Source organism: Sycon ciliatum, chromosome 1 (genome assembly GCF_964019385.1).
Source record: "Sycon ciliatum chromosome 1, ocSycCili1.1, whole genome shotgun sequence".
Lineage (NCBI taxonomy): Eukaryota > Metazoa > Porifera > Calcarea > Leucosolenida > Sycettidae > Sycon > Sycon ciliatum.
In genome coordinates this window covers 22,693,054-22,715,624 of record NC_088643.1, presented here as the reverse complement: position 1 = coordinate 22,715,624, position 22,571 = coordinate 22,693,054, and the positions used below count along the sequence as shown (strand labels likewise).

The 22,571-nt window shown below is 46.8% G+C and overlaps 1 protein-coding gene across 2 annotated transcripts in view; it reads right to left on the bottom strand.

The window, feature by feature from the left end:
* Nucleotides 1–20: 20 nt before the first annotated feature.
* LOC135818423 (negative elongation factor D-like) overlaps nucleotides 21–22,571 on the bottom strand; it is a 35,886-nt gene continuing 13,335 nt past the window's right edge. For both annotated transcript variants that reach the window (XM_065331798.1, XM_065331804.1), the window contains exons 6-16: nucleotides 19,341–19,499; nucleotides 18,124–18,251; nucleotides 17,133–17,253; nucleotides 12,653–12,719; nucleotides 11,135–11,247; nucleotides 9,768–9,904; nucleotides 9,105–9,219; nucleotides 8,592–8,687; nucleotides 7,259–7,396; nucleotides 6,108–6,237; nucleotides 21–863 (exon numbers count right to left, since the gene is read on the bottom strand). In XM_065331798.1, the coding sequence (XP_065187870.1) occupies nucleotides 838–863; nucleotides 6,108–6,237; nucleotides 7,259–7,396; nucleotides 8,592–8,687; nucleotides 9,105–9,219; nucleotides 9,768–9,904; nucleotides 11,135–11,247; nucleotides 12,653–12,719; nucleotides 17,133–17,253; nucleotides 18,124–18,251; nucleotides 19,341–19,499 (1,230 nt within the window). In that variant the 3' untranslated portion in view covers nucleotides 21–837. The remainder of the gene's footprint in view (nucleotides 864–6,107; nucleotides 6,238–7,258; nucleotides 7,397–8,591; nucleotides 8,688–9,104; nucleotides 9,220–9,767; nucleotides 9,905–11,134; nucleotides 11,248–12,652; nucleotides 12,720–17,132; nucleotides 17,254–18,123; nucleotides 18,252–19,340; nucleotides 19,500–22,571) is intronic.

Below are 22,571 nucleotides of genomic sequence, written 5' to 3'. Positions count from 1 at the left end.
GTCAACAACGGGCAGAGCAGTGAGAAAAGTTGCATTTGCACCACAGGTTACAACATGTTAACCTCATGTACATGTCAACAACGGGCAGAGCAGTGAGAAAAGTTGCATTTGCACCACAGGTTACAACATGTTAACACCTGCATCAAGTGTCCGGGTACCGGGTGGGGACACAACATTAAAATCGTAAAAATAATACAAAAATGTTTTTTAAAAGAGAAAATAGCACGGATGGCAGTAAGTTCAAAGAGAGTGCCCCCTAGAACAGCAGATCTATAGGTAAAGGGCAGCAGGGGATATAGCAAGGTAATCAGCGGAAGCAATGAAGAGCCGACAAGTAAATGTATGTACAAGATATCATCCTCTATTTACAGGTCGAGTCACTATGATTAATACATGTATGTACACCGGGATGTTTGACAATCTCAGGGCAGATTGCATACTACATGTAGTAGCTATGTACACAGTCATTTTGTACACATTGTGTGAAGCAAGCAGATATACAGTTAATACACATGCATGTACCGCATGAGAAAGAGAGAGAGAGAGAGAGAGAGAGAGAGAGAGAGAGAGAGAGAGAGAGAGAGAGAGAGAGAGAGAGAGAGAGAGAGAGAGAGAGAGAGAGAGAGAGAGAGAGATGGGTGTGTGTAAGAATGTATACAAGTGGAATAGAAAGAGAGAGAGAGGGGTGGGATGTATCTACACCAATATACAGCAGGATAAACTATTGCAACACGATTCGGATGAAGATCAGATACGTATACCGCTAAGCACTTTACGTGCACGTCCATATCTGCGTTGCACCACTAGTAGCAGCAGCCACATTTACAGCAACCATCACTATGCTGTCTCGTTTTGACAGTAGGCTGCAAATGACAGACACACGGCAGAAACCAGACACGTATGAACACACAATGATGCTACATTGCAAGTACACAGCTGGTTTAAACAGGGAATTAGTCGCTCTCTAAACGTTTCGTGTAAATGAATAATATTATCTCTAATATAAGCACGGTCCTTTATTTTTTCAATGTACCTCCGCCCCGTGCTATTAATGGAGACGTTCCTTTATTGGAGACTGTTCCATTATTATTTCAACCTCATTTCAGAGGCATGGTGCCATGCCAAATTCATGTCGGACACACACATTTCAGGGTTTTTTCGCCGGTACTGCATTTTAGAGATAATACGGTACATGCATTTTTCCAGGTACCGATATACAGTGTGCTTATAATGGAGACTGAGCACTTTATTTTTTGAATGCCGCCCCAAGGTGTTCTATTATTGGAGACTGTGCTTATATTAGAGATAATACGGTAATATAATTAGTATAAACCCGGAAACCTTTGCGATCTGGAATCCTACGCGGTTTTCACGATAGGTGCAAAATCGCAAAAGTAAGCCGGCGCAAAACGTAGAGCTGTAGTAAAGAAACTGAGGAATTCAACTCCAATCGCAAACATCTTCCGGCGCAAATTCGTGCTTGCAAATCAAGAACACTAACACCGGCGGCGCAAACGTTTCCCGGTTTACAGTGCGTAGTATACACCTACTTGTAACATCAAAACATCAAAACTCAACTTAGCTGGTTACCATCAAAAAGAGGCCAATAGGGCTTGAAAGTGATGGCATCACTCGTCGCTTGGCAAACACAACTGGATCCACTTCGCTTTTTGGGTCCACTCGCGTCAAGCTCATCTGATGCTGTTTCCCATACTTTCGAAGCAGAAAGAAGCGGTATTTTGAGAAGAGGCCACTTGAAGAACTGTGGGAGCCGTTGTCGATAGACTCCATACCCAGTATACTCTTAAGTCTTAACCCTTTGTGGACGGACTGTACGAGTTTCGATATAATAAGATCGAAACTTGAAACGCGAATTTTTCTGGGAGCACCGCACGTTTTCGGCGATATTTTTTACAAATCAAAAGACGAAATCCATATCTTTCCAATGGTGCTAAATTCGCCGGGGGTCCCTAGTCAAAATGTTGACCAAATCGGCCGCGCAAGAAAAAAAATTGAGAGCTTGCGCGAGCATGCAGAACTAAAATTTCAGTACGAGTACTGTCATGGCACGACAATGCGGACGATGCCATCGGCATGATTCTGAACTGGAACTCTGATGAGGACAGTTCTGGCGACCCACTTGACGAGTCTGATGACGACGAGTTCGAAGTGATAGTGATGATGATATCCCAGAAATTCAAGAAACAATTTATCTGATGGATTTGCTGATACTGCTAGTAGCGAGAGCGGCGGCGAGGATGATGTTGGACAGCTTATCCTATCTACTTTCCGAAAATGTATGGTGTTGTATTGGCTAATGTACACCGATTTTGAGTTATTACTGATTTTCGCATGTCGCTTCTTTCCTGTACAAATTTGGCAGTCCATAAAGGGTTAACCCGGCAGAGCGGCATCGTATGATCATGGTGCAGTGTTTTGCAGCGGAATGGAACCACAGGACAGAGGATCGCAGGTGCAGCTTCTTCCGATTCCCGGCGAGGGATCCAGAGCGCAGAGATATATGGAGGAAGATCTGTCAGTAAGGATATGTGTAGGCAACCTGTACGTGGATAAGGCGTTTGGTTTTGAGGACCCTGACCCAATGCATAGAAGGTATGTTATCTATGTCAATGTAAGATATTCGTATACAGGTGGAATCCTGATAATTCGAACCTCAAAATGCCAGGAAAAAACTTCTAATTATCCGGACATTCTAATTATCCAAACATGAATCAACAACACAATATGTATGTCAAAATGCTCTCATGGTCACGCAGAGTTGCGCTATGGACCTTAGACACAGATTTTAGGATACTGAACTGACCTGCACAGCCTGCTCATGCAAACTGAACTGACCAGTACAATGTACAGTGAACTTCGAATTACACTTTGCTAACTTCGAATTATCAGCACAAATCCCACACATTTTCTATGTAAGTGGAATCTGTGGGACTTCTAATTAACCGGACATATCCAGTTCGAGGTTCGAATTATCAGAATTTTTTATGTGGGAATCGTATTGATAGAAATCGGTCTTGGAAAACTTCTAATTAAGCGGTATGTTCGAATTAAGCCATATTCGAATTATCAGGATTCCACCTGTATTAAACTTGATGTACTGCTCAAGCCATTTCTTAATTTGTTTCGCCTTCCTATATCAAGTGTGCTATGTGAATCCTAGTAGATGGACCAGATCAGTATTAATTTTCATAACACTGTGAACCATCAACGGGCAAGTCTTTCATTTTTGTTTTGCTTCTCACTGTTTGGACTCGGATTGAGAGCCAAGGATAAATTTATAGAAAAGAAAAAGGACCAAGGAACTACAAGTTACACTATAATATCCACTAACACCACCAGTTACTTAACAATCAGCTCGTGTGGTAACATTGCACGACACTGAGCGACGGTACTGCCGTTCTACAACTAACTGGCTAACAGCTCTAGCACATCTTGGATGCTTGTTGGAGTGCGCATCCAAGATGTGCTAGAGCTGTTAGCCAGTTAGTTGTAGAACGGCAGTACCGTCGCTCAGTGTCGTGCAATGTTACCGCACGAGCTGATTGTTAAGTAACTGGTGGTGTTAGTGGATATTATAGTGTAACTTGTAGTTCCTTGGTCCTTTTTCCTTTCTATACATTTCTCACTGTTTCTCCATTAGCATCCCCCCACCTCACAACAAAGAAAATTGTTTGGGAACACATGTTCCGCAAGTTGCACGCTCGAAAGTCCAAACAGCAATGACATGCAAGAGACATTGTACAGGATTTTGAAGGGCGCGTGCCCACGTGACTCGCGCATGCGTGCAGGTTGGGCCAGCTCGCTGGGCTGGCTGCTAACGCTCATTTATTTTGAGCAGAAAACGGAGTGTAAAGGTATTAGCTATTGATGATACGGACAAGGATGGTAACCAGCCAACTGAAGCAACTGCCGTCTGCTGAAGATGTTCGTATCCTGTTTCGTCTTTGCACGAGATTCCCGATAGAATATTACCAGGACTGGCAAGTGGAGCTGGTACCAATGGAGGACCAGCTCTTCATCACCCTCATGAAGCTGCACCGCAACTTCAGCCTGACTGACCTCGGCTTACGTTTCGGCATTTTGATGATACAGACTGTAAAGGTATTAGCTATTGATGATACGGACAAGGATGGTAACCAGCCAACTGAAGCTGCTCCATCTGAAGCTGACACATTTGAAGCTGACCCACTTGAAGCTGACCGTGAAGCTGACCGTGAAGCTGCTGAACGTGAAGCAACTACTATGCAACGCCTGCTTGAACTTTTCCAACGCATCAACACATCAATCCTCGAAGTAAAGTGCAATCAGCAGAAGGCTGAAGTTAGTGCCTTAGAAAAGCGAAAAGCGAAGTTGGACGTCCAGTTCTGTTTTGAATTTATTTCCCGGAAACGAAAAGCTGAACTTGTCCGGCACTACACCGGCCTGCCGTCTGCTGAAGATTTTCGTATCCTGTTTCGTCTTTGCACGAGATTCCCGATGGAATATTACCAGGGCTGGCAAGTGGAGCTGGTGCCAATGGAGGACCAGCTGCTCATCACCCTCAAGAAGCTGCGGTGAAACTTCAGCCTGACTGACCTCGGCTTACGTTTCGGCACTTCGCACACTACTATATCTAATATCTTCCACACATGGCTTTCTGTCCTTCATACTGCACTCTATCAAGGCATTCCGTCGCAACTTCCGTCGTCACAAAAAAAAACCAAGACTTCTCTGCCCGTCTCCTTCTCTACTTTCTCCAGTTGTCCTTTAATACTTGATTGTACTTGTAGTGTTATCTTGTATGTGTGTGTGTACCCATTGTGCATGCTTGTTCTCTTATTTGTACTCTTCTCTTTATAGATCTAGACTATCCGTTACGGTATCCCTTTCATGATTCATCCCATATCTAGATGTCTCATGCACCGTAGCGTACCCTCAAGTACTCTACTAGATCCGGATATGGAGTACCCCCTTCTGTCACGTTCTGTATTATGTTTCCTTCACGACTATTTGTGGTATTGCACTGATAATGAAAAGGGTTCTTTGCCTCACAACGAGACCGTGTTGAGTTGGTATTTTGGTGTGCTCTCGACACGTACTAAGGACGTCGGGAGAACATTACAGTACTGAAGTCGAAATTGCAATTCCAAGCCGTATGGACACTCAGACGTGGACCCATTCCCACTGCAAACATAAAAAATACCTTCAAAGGTCTTGTGGGTGTCGCACCGAACGGTGTTGTCAATTACGTCAGTCGTCTCTACCCAGGTTCGACCAGCGACAAAGTCGTTCGCCACTGTGGGGTACTGTCAACGTTGACAGCCGGTGATATGGTACTCGCTGATAAAGGGTTCCTAATCCATGACTTGATGCCGGCTGGTGTTTCTCTAAATCCTCCTCCTTAACTCACTACTCCTCAGTTTACCGCTGCTCAAGCAAATGTAATTGCCCGCATCGCAAGAGCTCGTATCCATGTGGAGCGAGCCATACAACGCATAAAGATCTTCACCATTCTCGACTACATCCCCTACCAATACCGTTCTTTCTCAAGCGAAATCTTCCAAGTCTGTGCCATGCTAACTAATCTGCATAATCCACTCCTGAAGGAGATTGAAGCTAGTGACCTCAGCGCTGATCCTGCATCAGAAACTTCTGAGCACACCAACATCTCTACTCTGACACCACTGCAAGCCCCCGCTGCTACGCCGTCACAGCACTCCATCACACCAGACATGCCGAATCAGTCATTGGTAGTCCTGTCAGCCACAGGACCAGCATCTGCTGCAGTCTCGTCAGCCACAGCAGCAGCACCATCAGCATCTGCCGCAGCACCGTCAGCCGCAGCATCAGCATCAGCCGCAGTTTCACGGGTCTCCCTGGACACATTGCATTATTTGCCACATGACATGTGCCAGTCTGGAATGGATGGGCGGCAATGGAGCAATGCCTGTCACCATCATTGCCTGTCTACAGGCCTGGAAGTAGATGTACCTGACTGTGCCCTAACCCATACAGCCATTGTCTTCTGCCGAAGTCACAAAGAGATTTGTAAACAGCCTGCGAGAGGGCAATCGGCTGTATGATCCAAACCCTCGCTCACTCCTTACCGATAAACGCAGACACGGGGTCGGAGCCGTCCGGCACTCGTAGCGATGACGTCACCGCAGCGTTGCGTACCACGGGAAGCAATGCATCCATGAACTGCTGCGAAAACGGAGGCCCGACCATGTCCAACAGCTGTAGGCGTATAGAAACATCAATGAGAGCGGTAGCGACGGCAGCAGCAGCAGCAGAAACAGACCATGTGGTATTGGCATACATGTATTGCTAGTCTGAGAGTAGAGACATTGATACTAGCTAGTCTGAGAGTAGAGACATTGATACTAGCTAGTCTGAGAGTAGAGACATTGATACTAGCTAGTCTGAGAGTAGAGACATTGATAGCAAAGGTCTTCCTTTTCCACGCTTCAATAGTACATTCATTAGAATCAAAGAGCAAGATGAAACTTCACGTCATAACACACCTGCAGTGTTGCTCAATATGAAATCCAATCGAATGGATCAACGCTGCGCCCTGGCCTGCACCAGTTCACATCACAGTGTTCGCAGGTCTAGGGCTGCACGGCACCTGCTGTAGCAGTGTGACTGCGACTGCTGCATCACACAGCTGTTAGTGTTACGCGCCAGCTTACAGTTAGGCCACGGCCTGTCAGCGCAATGTGCGTACGCATTCCATGTACTGTAAAAGCCATATATAACGAAGTGCTAATTCTAACGAGTTAATGAGGAGAAATCTGTCGTTAAAATAGAAATCGTTATACAGAAATCGATACATATACTGTCCTATTGAGCGTTGAGAATGAGTGAAAATCGTTACCTTTGGTACACGTAAACCAGTCAATTTTGGGAAATCGTTATATATGCGCCTCTACTCGTTAGAATAATGGCTTTTACAGTATAAAAGAACCTTCTCGTTCTAAGAACAATGTCGAATCCAACAACACCATTCTTCTGTGCGTGCTGAACGGTTACACCTGCCGCTGTGTGCTTGACTCACGCGATCAGATTTCACTGAGCAGCACACTGCACAACACAACCCTGTAGGAAGGTGCTCTTTGAACAAGCATTCTTATGTCGCTTTGTCACCACATCGGCACCACTGGAGTAGCCCAGTACACATAGGGGCTCCAGATACCTCTGGAGGAACCCAGTACACATAGGGGTTGTATGACAGGCTGTATGCACAGTGACCACTCACCTCCGAGACAAAGTGCCGCAGGACGGACCTGTCAAACGACTCGTTTGTGCATGTCAGAATGTAGCCCAGGACCGGCAGGACAAAGCCCAGAGAGATCAGGTGCAGGAAACGATCCATCAGCGTCTTTTTCAGCTCCAACTACAGCCAAAACGCACATACATACATACAGACAGACAAACACAGAGATACACAAAGGACACACACACACGCACACGCGCACACACACACACACACACACACACACACACACACACACACACACATACACACACACACACACACACACACACACACACACACACACACACACACACAGGAATATTCCAAGTTAAAAAGGCAAAAGCACAGTACAAGGTAACTTTCCAGCTACTCCTATCCTGCGGGGCACATGTCCCCGTACATCAGTATACTGTAGCACATAGTGAGCATTGAACATTGATCTACCTACTACATGTACTCTGATGGCACATGCACACCATGCTACTGATCAGAACCATACGCTGGGTATATTCAACTCATCCATGATACCTGCAAAGGTCTATGTACCCCTACCAGGATAGGTATGTATTGTACTGTATACACAGTGTGTCAGGATAGGCATGTACTGTATACACAGTGTGTCAGGATAGGTATGTACTGTATACACAGTGTGTCAGGATAGGCATGTATTGTATACACAGTGTGTCAGGATAGGCATGTACTGTATACACAGTGTGTCAGGATAGGCATGTATTGTATACACAGTGTGTCAGGATAGGTATGTCCATGTACAGTGCTGCTCAATGAAATCTGATCAAGTGGAGTCAGTGCCGTGCCGGACGTTGTGTAGCACTAGACCTGTGGACACTGGGAGGTGAGCTGGGTGCTGGGTGCAGGGCGCAAGCTTGACTCACGCCATCGGATTTCATTGAGCAGCACTGTACATACATACAGTGGTGCAGTGGTCATGCAGTCAGCTAGTGATACAGTGGTCATACAGTCAGCTAGTGATACAGTGGTCATGTAGTGATACAGTGGTCATACAGTCAGCTAGTGATACAGTGGTCATACAGTCAGCTAGTGATACAGTGGTCATGCAGTCAGCTAGTGATACAGTGGTCAGCTAGTGATACAGTGGTCATGCAGTCAGTTAGTGATACAGTGGTCATGCAGTCAGCTAGTGGTCATGCAGTGATACAGTGGTCATGTAGTGATACAGTGGTCATGTAGTGATACAGTGGTCATGCAGTCAGCTAGTGATACAGTGGTCATACAGTCAGCTAGTGATACAGTGGTCACGCAGTCAGCTAGTGGTGCAGTAGTCATGCAACGCGGTAATACTGACAGTACTGACCTGAACAAGGGTATCCAGTGTTTGGTAAGTGTTGTTGGTCAGCTGCACGTACAGATCAAATATCTCCTGATGCTTTCCAGGGTGCAAGGTGGCAATCTGAACGTACACACACGCACGCGTACACACACAAGGATACACACACACACCATGTACCATGTTCATTGCCAAGGGGATGATAACCAACTACGCTAGGAAAAGCCATTTTAATTTTGCCAGCATGAAAAAAAGAAGAGGTTGTAGCGACTTCGGTGATTCATGAAAAAAGAAGATAGGCATAGTGAGATGGGCTGTAGCTGAAAAGCAGGGGATGCCCGCTTTAGGAGCTGCATTTGCGCCTTGATCTTAAAATTCATGATTGAGTGTCACGCAAACTGTAAAATTTTATAAAAACTTTCCGTTCAATCACATAATGAAGGCAGTGCGCCGCACACTGGGCCATAGTTACAGCTGCACATCCTGGTTATGAACTCTTTCTTGATACAGTGTCAAACCGTGGCACAGCACAGCCCCTACCTCGTCCAGTATCACAAATGGCAAGGCAATGGTGTCCGTGACGACGCTGAACACACTCTCCTTGCTGAGAGTGAAGGCGCACCAGCGCATCATTGCCATGGCGATTATTGACAAGCTGAGTGAGACAAATAGCAGAGAGGGAAACAGCAAGCACGGAAGCTCCGTATTATATAGCCAATAAATAGGAGATAGGAAAAGAACACAATGTACAGTTACATGTACTCACAAACCCATATATAGCCATAAAGTATATTGTGTCGATGGTCTGATGTCTACGTAACGCATGGCTGTGTCTATGCACAGCAAAACCTGCCTTCAATGACCACCTGTACTGCAGCTGCTTCACATCTCACTGCCATGTGACCATGTGCTCACGGTGTGTAGAAACTGTACATGGTATCTGAACAGTGTAGCGAACACGGCCACCAACATCATGATGCAGGGAGCGATTGAGGCGGCAACCAACATGGCTGATATCATGTGACCCACTGATGTAGGGATGCACTGGAGTTACAACCAACATAGCTACATGCAGTCAGCCTGGTCCTGTAATGCATACGAAACATCTCTGCATGCAAAGACCAGGCTTAGTTGCACTCAGGGATGGTTACTAAGCACAAGTCCACGGAACCTCAGGTGTTACTAAGCACAAGTCCACGGTACCTTAGGTGAGGAAACAGTACAGGTAGTTCAGCCAGTAGGTCAGACAGAGAGGAGTCAGCACGGCGACAGATGGCACGCACAATGCCCAGTCTCTGCTGGCAGTCCTTCAGCTCGCTAGTGTTGACGGTGTGATTACCCTGAGAGCAAAGCCAGAGTAACATACACACATACACACACGCACACAGACACACACACAACACAACCACAACAATAGCAGCAGCAACACCAACAACACCAACACCAACACCAACACCAACACCAACACCAACAACACCAACAACAACACCAACACCAACAACACCAACACCAATACCACCAACACCAACACCAACAACAACAACAACAACAACAACACGCACAGACAAACACACACACACACACGCACACACACACACACACAAAGTAAGGACAGAACAACAGACTGTCATTGATAATTCAAACCAGCTATACAAATTACACAACCCATTGACTATGCATACAGTACCACCACAGGGCAAGGTTTCCAGTTCCAGTGAGGGGTTTGTCCGGAGAGAGAGAGAGAGAGAGAGAGAGAGAGAGAGAGAGAGAGAGAGAGAGAGAGAGAGAGAGAGAGAGAGAGAGAGAGAGAGAGAGAGAGAGAAGAGAGAGAGAGAGAGAGAGAGAGAGAGAGAGAGAGAAAGAGAGAAAGAGAGAGAAGAGGGAGAAGAGGGAGAGAGAGAAGAGGGAAAGAAAAAGAGTAAAGAGAGAGAAATGATAGTAAGGTCTCTACATAGAGAGAAAAAGAGATAGAGAAAGGAGCACCCCTTACTATACAGGGATAGACAGTGAGACAAAAGGTGCAACATCACACAGTGGCGAGAAGTGTCGCATGCGCTGGATGTGCTACAAAATATTCCGAGAAATATAATGCAAAACAGAGATGCTGCGGGTGCAAGCTGGTACACGTGTGAAAGTAACATGGTGATAGTTCATCAACAGTGTGACATCAGTACAACGAAAAGTGAAAGGTTTCTCACTGGACAACAAGTGGCTACATCCGCCTAACATCACATGTTGTCAGCCTAGCAGTGAAAGTGTTAAAGCCCCGCCATGTGACACAATTAATATAAAATTAACACATATTCTAGTTGGGCCAGACCAAAACAAGCGAGCTCTCCACGTCCACCAACACACTCTAAATTGTTTGAACCTGAAATGCTTACTGGGATAAATCTTCAATGGAAAGAGAAAAGTGTGTTATATCGAGGGTACTGGTACTTTATACTGAAGTTTCACGATACATATACTGTGCACTTTGGGAAGCTCAAAATAGGAAGACAGGTGAATACAGGTACACATTTACGTACAAGCATGTGCCTGATTTAGTTTTCATACAATTTCAATCTCACCTGCCTGCCTGATTCATAGACGCAGCCGGCATACACCAGCAGGTAGCTGTACATGGGCAGATGATCGGGCTTGACAACATTGCCAGGCTTGAACAAACATGTGATCAACAGCTCTGCAAAGACGACAGAAAACACACACACACACGTTCACACACTCATGAGGACGGTAGGTATGACTTAACATCAAGAGTACATGAAAACCAGAGTGTGCAGCTTGGGGCCTTTTCTGCTACGGGTGTCTGTCACGGCGGAATTCCGTGATTACATCATATTTGGCGCAGATCTGAGGCGGGAAATGGCGTAGTGCGTACAACTGAGCTGCAGTTGTGCAGAAAGAGACCTGCTTGAATCCTGCTTGTACGCACTACATCACTAAAATGATGTAATCACGGAATTCCGCCGTGACAGCAACCCATCTGAGCTGCACACTCTGGTTTTCATGTACTCTTGTTAACATACATCAAGTGCTTCAAGTACTGTTGCGCTAGGTGAAATCCAACCCAAAGTGCATGTTTGGCGCTCTCAACTTGCACGGCCCTTGACACCCTGGAGGTGGCATGAACACTGTGGAAGCAATCATGTACAAATACAGTGATGTAATGGGAACTGATACAGGGGAGTGCTAGTTTTCCACTTCGGGTTGGATTACACCTAGCACAGCTGTATATGGAGCAGGACAGCAGTGGTGTTAATACACCAGGGAGTAGTAAAATACCGGTATTTTACTACTCCATGGTACAACCAAGCCAATACTTGGAATTACATGTACATGACATGCATGATGGTGTGTTTGTCGCCATTGACATTGTATGACTACAAAGAGAGGTGCGGTGGAGTTTTCACCTGCATGTATTATTCCCAGCTATAGTGGCAGCAAAGTACACTAAGGAGATCCACAACAAATGTAAGAGCTCCGGAGCTACACAGCCCGACACTATCAACACCGGGTGTCACGCACATCCATACACACACGCACCCATGCGCACACACACTCATACTCATGCTCCTTCCCACTGCTCAAGCGATGATAGCGAACAAGCTATGTTGGACAAAGCAACTTGTGCTGGGATTACACCATTCAACAGCTAGCAAGGCTGATGAATTGACCGCCACTAACTTTAGCCTGGTCTTTCTTTCTTTAATACCCCCACCACATACCCCAGCATGCACTGGCTGTTGGTAACCACTCAGGAGAATGAAAGAAAAGCTAGGAGAAAAAGAAAGAGAAGAGAGACGTGTGCGACCATAATCGTCGGGAATTGAACCTGCAACCTCTCGATTAGAAACCGACTGCACATACCACTGCACCATATGGAACACACACTCAGACTCAGACACAGACTCAGACACACACACACACACACACACACACACACACACACACACACACACACACACGCACGCACGCACATGCACACACACACACACACACACACACACACACACACACACACACACACACACACACACACACACACACATACACACACGCACACGCACACACACACACATACTAACCGAGAAACACTGGCTGACGAAGCAATTCCACCGGCGGTGGATTACTGCTGGAGTAGAGACGGTTCAGCTACAGGTGGTCAGAAGCAGAGAGACAAGATCGCAGCCCAGACACATTATTTGTGAAATAGCACATAATTAGAGGGCTTTTCAAACAGTGGCGTAACGACATAATGCTTTGCGGCCGGGCCCCATGGTGAACAGGTACTCGGCTGTCACCGGCTGCCGAAGTGTAGTCTTCAAACTAAAATAATGCTTTGTGGCAGAGGAAAAGAGAATTTTTTAGTGACGTGTACGAGGTGAATAGCAATTTCTGGACATAAAAATAAAGTAGAGCCCCGCTGGCTGTATGTTTCACATTTTTCATATCTTTTTGTATTTCTTGTATGGCCTAATCCTTCATCTTTCCAAATATGTGACAATTGCTCATGCTGTGATCCCAGAGACTTGATAGCAGGACGGTTTTGACAGGCTAATTTGTTGGCCTAATTTTCAGTGTATGGATTTCTGGACATGAAAATATAAATTTTCAATAGGCATCCTATACTGCACCATTTTTCTATTTTTTTCTATTGGTGGACTGCAGTTTGCCTCTTCACACTTCCAGCCACCAGTTCCAAGACTATAAGTTCCAAGACTATACAGGATCTGAAGTGCAGTGCACATGGCGAAGCCAACGATTCGTCCATTACTTCTTATTTTACTCAAAATTCAAAATTCTCATGCGACATCGTACCGCAAAACTCGTCGAAATGCCGCACAAGCAAAGGCTATCAACAAGGCATTGACACGAGGAGAAACTACAGCAGCCAAGCTGTCAACTACGGCAAGAAAAAACTTCATCGACTCGAATGACTTGACTCTACTTCTTTTTGAAGTACACGCGACGAAAATTATTTTACTCGAAATGTCCAGAAATTAGGGCTGAAACGATTATACCAATTACTCGGTAAGCGATCGATAATTCCTTATCAATCAAGTAATCGTTACGTTATAGATTACTCGTTAGGGATTTTGAGTCCAAAAAGTACTGAAAACCCTCGTTTTATGATGTTTGAATCAGTTTCCACTGTGAGTATGCAGTTGCCAGAGGCATGGTGCATATTTTGAGGTTAAATTGACTTCAAAACTGCCATGTTTCGGAGCTACCCTGTCACTAATGCAGATTTTTGGTATTATGAAGGCCTAGCTTTTGGAAACAGAGTAATCTTTGCACAAAATTCTGACACTATTTGCTAACGATAATAATCGATTAATCGATCGTTAAGCTAAAGAGTACTGTAGAGGCAGAACATTTCGTCGGTCAATAATTTCGTCCAACTACAAAGAAAGGGAGTTCGTCCGGTTGAAAATTTCGTCCATGGATCATAAGACTGTATAGAAAAGCCGGACAAATCGACATTAGTCGGGCATTTAACTTAGTCCAAAAGTTCCTTGGAGGAAAAAACGAAATTAAATTCCAGACGAATATTTCTGCTTATACAGTAATCGATAGGTGAAAATCCACGATCGTTTCAGCCCTACCAGAAATGTACAATGTCCAGAAATCGCAATTCACCTCGTAGTACTTCGGTTTCAAAAGCCCTCTCTAAAATGTCTGGCATGGCTGCCAATAGCGCTACCGGCTCCGCAGCGCATGCAGTACCCATCAAGTGAACTAGGGCGAGATGATCGCCAATTTCGATCCGGAGAAGCTGTCGCTGGATGCCTTTTCAGTGTGGCTGTGTGGCAGGGTGCCAGTGCAGCAGGCAGAGTGACTGTGCTGAAGACAGGCAGAGTGACTGTGCTGAAGACAGGCAGTGCCAGCTTTCAGCGGCAGCAGTACAGTACTGTCGGGCGCTGAAGAACGGCCAGGCTAGGATTTCACCAGTTTTTAAGAACGGCCTAGGCTGGAGTTTTTGAAGATAAGAACGGAAACCGTAATGTACATGTACACTATAATGTACACTCAGACGTATAGCTCTGCATACATGTACATGTAAGACTGTACCATTGAATAAGAACGAAACAGCTGTTTTCACTAAAAATAAGAACGAGCTACGCTAGAACCCTGCCCCCCCTCCCCCCCCCCCCCCCCCCCAGTTCTTCGGCGCCCGACAGTATTGTAACAAGAGAACCCGGAGTGAGACCACCCTCACCTCAGTGAGCAACAGCGGCAGCTCTAGACAGCAGGAGTGTGCACCCTTTTCCTGCCATTACTGCAGCAGCCAACATCTGCTGCGCAGCTGTGAAAGATTCAAAGCAGAGCCACTACATAAGCGTAGGGAATGGGTAGCTGAGAAGAAGCTGTGTTTTCTTTGTTTCGGCTGCAACCACCGGGTAACTCACTGCAAGAGCCGGAATCGCTGCTCCGTTGGTGATTGCGAAAAGCGTCACCATGAACTAGTGCACCTGCCTGACAGGAACAGCGGTGGCCATACTGAACAGCAGGAGAGCGTCAATTCCCACACCGTTCAGCGGACTCGGGTTGCCCTGCGTGTTGTGCCGGTGTCACTCTCAGTGTCCAAAGGGCATAGCGTCAAGACACATGCGCTCCTGGATGAAGGATCCACCGTGAGCATTGTCGACGAGAAGCTTGTTGCCAGGGAGCTGGGCGCTACTGGTCCGGTAGATCCCCTGCACCTGAATAGGACTGGGAATCACAGTCAGCACCATGCCAACTCATGTCGCGTCAACCTGTGTATCTCACCTAGAGACGGAGGTGGGCAGTTTGACTTGAAGAACGTCCGCACGGTGGCGAATATCAGTCTGCCGAAGCAGTTTGTTAACCAACAGAAACTTGCTCGACAGTGGTCACATTTGGCGCAGATTGACTTGCCATCACTGGCAGAGGTAACGACCAGTATACAGCGAAGATCGACAGCTACCTGGTGAACGGGTATGCACGTATCCTGTCAGCAGCAGAGGCCGCATGTGAGCCACCTAACACATGGTACCTGCCGCACTTTGCTGTGGTGAACCCGACGAAGGGCAAACTGAGACTTGTGTTTGATGGAGCCGGGAGATCGCACGGCAAGTGTCTCAATGATTTCCTGATGCCTGGACCCGACCTGCTAACGCCGTTGACACAAGTGCTGCTGAACTTTCGTCGCTTTGAGTACGGTTTCGGTGGTGACATTCGTGAGATGTTCCATCAAGTTAGTGTGTGACCAGAGGACCGACCGGCCCAACGATTCCTGTGGCGAGGCCTCGACCTCAGTCGCCCACCAGATGTATACGAGATGCAAGTAATGACGTTTGGTGCAGTCTCATCTCCGACCACAGCTCAGTATGCGAAGAACCGTAGTGCCACCATCTTTCGTCCAGATCTGTCTGAAGCTGTCACAGCCATCACTGACAGCCACTACATGGATGATTATTTTGACAGTGCAGCTACTGAGTGTGATGCCATCAGCCGTTCAGCAGCGGTGATTCTTGAGGGGAGGATTCGAGATCCGGAACTGGGTTAGTAACTCGTCCCAGGTTCTAGAGAGAATACCCACCCAACTTCGCTCATCTGAAGGGGTGAATCTCGCCACCGGGAACGCTTCTACAAAGAAGGCACTTGGCCTCATATGGAATCCGAACAGCGACTGCCTCAGTTTTTGCCGTTGGAGCAAAGTTAACAGCACAGTCCGACAGCGTCTCAGCAACCAAGCGGACAGTACTGCGCTACGTGATGTCCGTGTTCGACCCACTTGGCTTCCTCATGGCATCCACCGTTACGGTGTCACCATTCTCACAGTCAACAGAGATGCAGAACACTGCACGCTAGGTGTCAAACAGCTTCCTGCCTCACCAAAACAATTGCAAATCAGAGCAAAAAGCCCTTTCTTCCCTATTAGGGGTGAAACGATTAGTTCGAATATTCGAGCATTCGTTCGAAAATTTCAAACGAGCGAGTATTCGAAATTTTGCGCACGATCGTTTTTTATTTATTTATTTTTAGTATTGGCATTCTATTTTTCAAAAACTTTTGTTGTACCACTCATCCACTGTGCGCATGCGTTATGCATGCCTTTGGGTCGGTATTTTATGACTTGGACGATGCGATCACCACGGCAAGGAACGTTAGTTAACGTTCTGAGATATGAAAGTACTGATGAAAATCGTTACTTTACACTCTGTACAAGACGTTGGCGACTTTTGTTCTATGTTCACAAATAATTTCTTCCGAATTGGTCGAGAACTCACAAATCTAGCGCTTTTGAATTTTGATTAAATACTCGAAATAATCGGATACTCATCGAATATTATGAACGAGTGATCGATTGGTCAAAATAGATACTCGTTTCACCCCTATTCCCTATTTTTCTTTCGTTCTCTACTCCACGAGCACTCCAAACCTGTTCACCACCGGTTTGTGTCCTCCCCCCCCCCCCCCCCCCCCATGGCCGCATTAAAACATTACGTCACACAGCCATCGAGACTGGTACTGCCCTTCGCAGATCAGAATCATCTAATTCGGGTCCTGGTAACGTGTTGCCCCGGCAACTAGACTTACCACGGTGATGTCGGAGGGGTTCAGTGCCTGGCGACTGATCATGGAGCGCAGTGACATGACGGCACGCTGGTGGCCGGGATTGCTGGACAGCACCAGGCTCAGCTGCAGCACGTCATGGTTCCTGAAGCACACACACGCACACAGCCACACAGCCAATAGAACACATGGAATATTTGAACGGTGGTACTGGTACCGTACTGATAACCAGAAGTTCAGAGCTCAGCAGACCTGCTCTTTCCCATTCACTCTGCAAGAGCATTGACCTCGTGTTTATCAATGCTTATAACGCTATTACTGAGGGAATTGTGTCGCTCCCTACGTGGGAGCTCGCGCTTTTCCTGCCGACTTGAATTCTCACTTGACATTACTGAGCTCAGGTAAAATACATCGGCAAAGAAATGATACAAGCTCAAATCATGTGTCACTTCACTAGACGCGATACCAAGAGTAGAAAAACAAGAGTGTGCAACTCCGGGATGGGTTGGCCCGCGGCGGAATTTCTTGTTGACGTAATCTTTTCGACGACGCACGTGCTGCGAGTCTTTTGGAAAGTTTTGCCTCGTGCACTTGGCCAGGCTTTACATTGCAAGGTTGGTGCCCAGCACGTGCTCTCACACTGCTCTGCGGCAAAATGCACGTTTTTTTCTGAAAAAAGGTGACGTCAACAAAAAATTCTGCCGCTCTCTGTTTATCTACTCTTGGCGATACGTGATGTGACCGCTAAACTAGAGCTACACCAGGTACATCTGTTGTCTCGATACAAGCTCAGCCGACACATCGCGTCACATGTCCACATACGATAAGCATTACGTGATGAAATCTGAGAGGCAGCTACAGTAAGGTTCAGTGCTTAAAGTGTTCATGCACAATAACACCAGCTGCATTAGCATCAGCACCAGTACCAACAGACAGCAGTGGCAGCAGCAGCAGCAGCAGCAGCTGTAACAGAGGCACTGTCGCCATGACCAGTAGCCGGCAAGTAACAACTCACTTCTCCAGGCCAGCAGCCAGCACATCCTGTAGAATACGCCGCAGCTTGTGACCGTGGCGTTGCTTACTTGCTGACTGCAGCAGCACTGTGCCGTAGATGAACAAGTGCTGATCGGCACACAGCAGGTCCTGCACAGCCGCATAGCACAACATCATATCACAACACAACATCACAACACAACATCGCACGATGCATGAGTGATGATGCTACAGGAATGCAGGATACTGTATAACACCTTTATTTCGGTGTAATTTAAATTTCGGTAACTTCGGTACTGGTCCTGGATCACCTAATTTAACATTACACCTAAATTTTCCGAAATACCAAAAATATATAAACATCATGAAAATCCCTGTCAAATTAAAGAAATAAACTTGTATACTGGTATATACATGTATAGTACAATCATGTACATATACATGTACATATATGTGGAGCCTAGCCGGAGATATTAGAGCAATAGCTGTTTTTTGTTTTGTTTTTTTTGGTGCCATGCATACCGAATTTATCCTTACACCGAAAGGTGAGGGGTTGGCTTTTACCGAAATTTTACAACACCGAAAATAAGGTGATATACAGTACATCAAACTCCAGTATTGACTGTTCGTCCTTTTAGAGACAGATCAAAGTGTGTACCCAGCCATGTTTCAACCCAGTGAAAATGGACTCCTTAGCGAATATACTTCACTTGCTGTCCATTCTAGCATGTGACACCTCTTCACTGGCTCCACTTTCCTATCTTCCACTTCTTGAAAAGCTGATCTTGCACTACGAGTACTTCGAGCTGCTTCATTCTCTTTGGCTCTCCCAACCAGAAGTAGTCACCAATGAATTCTGGAGAAAACAGTGTCTGTTGTACCAAACTGGTGTGTGCTGGCAGCGGATGGGTGTGTGTGCCATAATTGCCTATTCTCTGACTAGAAATAGCGAGAATCCATTGTATTGCAAACTGAGAAGTAGCGGAGAGACGTGTCACTCGACTCGGCATGAAGCGTGGGGCCCAGGTTGGGAGCAACTAAATTCTTCGACACATTGCGTAAAAGGTTATTCACCACACATTGTATAGCTGAGCTGCCTGTGCTATGAAGTGATTGTCACTACACACATTGCATATAGACGTTGTCTATGTTACGAAGTGATAGCCGCTACACACACATACACACACACACACGCGCGCGCGCACACACACACACATCACATAAACAGCATACGCTTACTGCCAGCTCCTTGACCTTCGCCTCATAGGCACTGATACCCGGGATCGCCTGAAGGATGTGTGCGACATGCTGGCCGACCTGCGCAGTAAACTCCGCCACTGTCAGCGATCTCCTTGCACCGCCGCCGCAGCCCGTTTGATAGCCTTTCTCTGAAATGATCTGCACGGAGAAAAGCAGGAAAACATTAAGGAGGAAGCAGAGCAATGAATCAGCTACATCACAACTACAGCACTGTTGGTCACCGAAGAACTGGGGGGGGGGGGGGGTCAGCCTCCTAGCCTAGACCGTTCTTATTTTCATGCATTACAGTCTATACGCAGTGAGTCACCGTGTATACCGTATTTTTTTCCGGTTGTAAGAGGACCTTCTACGACTTAGAATAGAAGGAGAAAGGGTGGGGGTCGACTTACAACCGGGATTCGACTTATAACCGGGAACTATCAGTATCTTACGAAAAATGACCTGCACTGCATGCACGAGTGCACTATGTGTACACATTTTTTTCTCCAGTTTATTGGCCTTTTCAAGGATTGGGATGTTATAACCTCCAATAAGGAATGTTTACATGATTTGTTGATGTGTTAATAGCAGGGAGTGGTTAGTAGTGCTTCTTTGGGTGAAACCTTTAAAACGCAGAATTGAGACCTCCGGATACGGGGGTCGATCTATAACCGGGGTCGCCTTACAACCGGTAAAATACGGTACATTGATATGCTGTGCTTGGTGAAATTCTAGCCTGGTTGTTCTGTGGCGCTCCGTTCTGTAGTACAGTAAAACTTGTGTATGCCAGACCCTGTTCCAAGTGAAATCCTGTATTGACAGGACAAATTCTCATGCACCAAAGTGCTGTGGATCGAACATGCATCCCTGAATCAAGCGGAATCGTGTCATATCAGGACAGTTTCCGCTGCACCAAGGGCGTCCAGGCAGGGCAGGCTTTACTGTTGAAACACATAATGGCGAGTCAACATTCAGGAGCCACTCATTCCCGATGTACAACAACAGAAGATTACACATGGACAGGACAGCGGACATGCTTCCAGTGCAGACAGGTGCGTAGCATCGCCGTTGGAGGTTCGTAGCTAGGGCACTGCCGAAGTATACAGCGCTACCCTTCACCCAAAAGGATGGAGAGATACCAATGGCAGCAGCTGTATTCTTCCCTGATTTGATCAGCGTTGTTCTCCACTTTCTGGATGTCCTAAAGGAGAGCGATTGACTGTCATGGCACTCTGGAGCCACCTCCGCAATTTCACTTGGCCTGGGTAGCTGGACTCGCGCTTTAGCACATATATTTCCATAGCTACCCAGGCCCTTGATAAGCTCTGGCTGGGACATTTTCTCTCTGTCTTTCAATCGAACCTCTCAGACTCTCTTTCTAACTGTTGTCGACTTGAACTATTATTTTGATCCTGGTCCTGTTGTGACCGTGCCTGCTTTCGTGAGATCTCCCGATCCTAACATTGGCGCCCAACGTGGGGCTCGAACCCACGACCCTGAGATTAAGAGTCTCATGCTCTACCGACTTAAAGTCGGTGGCGACCACGGCGGCGGAACCTCTAACCCAGACTATTTATTTATCTCGGTTATCGTGTTGTTGAGGAATACATGAAGTTTCAGGGAGATGTGATGCAGCAAAGTAAACATATTTCAAAAGTCATACCCCTGGGGTCTGTTTGGACCCCACAACCCGGAATGAGGGTTAAGTTGAGCATGCAGATTGCGAATACTCACAACCCGAATGCGACGAGAAACACGATCCCGGTGCACATCTTCAACGAGAAGGACAGTGCAGCAAACCTGGAGACAGCGCTTGGGCAGTGCTGCCCCCAACTGGAGCAACTGCAGCAGACCCACTGGGAGAGAAAACAGATACGTGTCTTCTTGTTTGGAGACTATGAATTCCAAACGGCAAACTATGGTCTCTCTGGAGAGAGCAGGCGGTCTGCGTCCATATCTCCACTGCCGTTGTCTAAAGACGGACTTGGCTCGTTGCCAAGAGGAGAGATGCAGTGATGACAAGCAGCCGCGCTCACTCCAGACCCTCGCGCACGACCATGGAAAGTATGTTGAAGCTGGCTCGAGGCTCTCACATGCAAAGCATTACAACAACGTCATCCGCCACTGCATTCTGCCCGTACAGATCAGCAACGCCATCAATCATACCGATCCTGCACTTGGATATTGGGATTTTCAAGTGGATGTTGGATGCCATGTTGAAGGAGATCCGTGAGCTTGACACCCAGAATGCCGCAAAGTGTGCTGCCGCTGACAGTGACCTGGCCGCATTTTCGAAACTTTGCCAGCTCCATGCTGAAGCGCGGTCTGAAGAGTTGGCCATGAATGATGCCGCTGTGCAGAAACACGCAATCGAGCAGCAGTTGCAATTCGTTGCAGTTCATGCGCAGCAACGTGTGGACCAGGATGTCATGAGAATAGTTTGTTGCAGAATTGCAGCAGCTCCACCAGACAGCTGTCCAAACGCACGACCTGCACAGCACCAAGGACACCAGGCTGCTAAACGACATCCAGAAGGTCACTGGCAGTAAGGATTTTGAAGGGCCATGTTATTCCTCAGTTGAACCTGTCCTTCAAGACCACCTCATCAAACGCCAAGTGTACCACAGTGGGTCCTTCGTTGGAAATCATGTACATCGAGCATTGCAGCCCACTGTTGTCACTGCAAAAACAAGTGCCAGTGTTCCTGTAGCCCAGTTTCGCTGTCCTGAACTGCTGGAGAACGCTCAAAATATCTCAAAACTGTATGAAGGCCTGATGACGGGATACGCCTCCTGTCGAGCTGATTTTCCCACTGCAACCAAATCAGCAACGGCGACATTGTAAGGCTCCAAAGGAACATCGCCGCTTTCATGACGGCATGCAGGGAGGAGATTGTTCACCGGCGCTTGGGGCATATAACACCCAAGCTGCATTTTCTGGAAGCCCACACGGTGCCTCTTCTGCAAGCTCTTGGCGTTGGGCTAGGGCTGATGGCAAAACGAGGAGCCTCTTTCAACTCGTTGAATGCAGTGTTCAATATTGCTCGCCCACTTTCAAGATTGAAAACGGTGGCTGAGCAGCACCTTCTGAAGACCACGAAGGAAGCCAGCACGCTTCTCCCAACGGCTAGGAAGAGAAAGGCAGAGGAGGAAACACCGGCAGAAAGCTAGACTCGCGTCGATAAGGCAGTGTAGAATAATTGTCAACGACTTGCTGTTATTTTTGTTATCA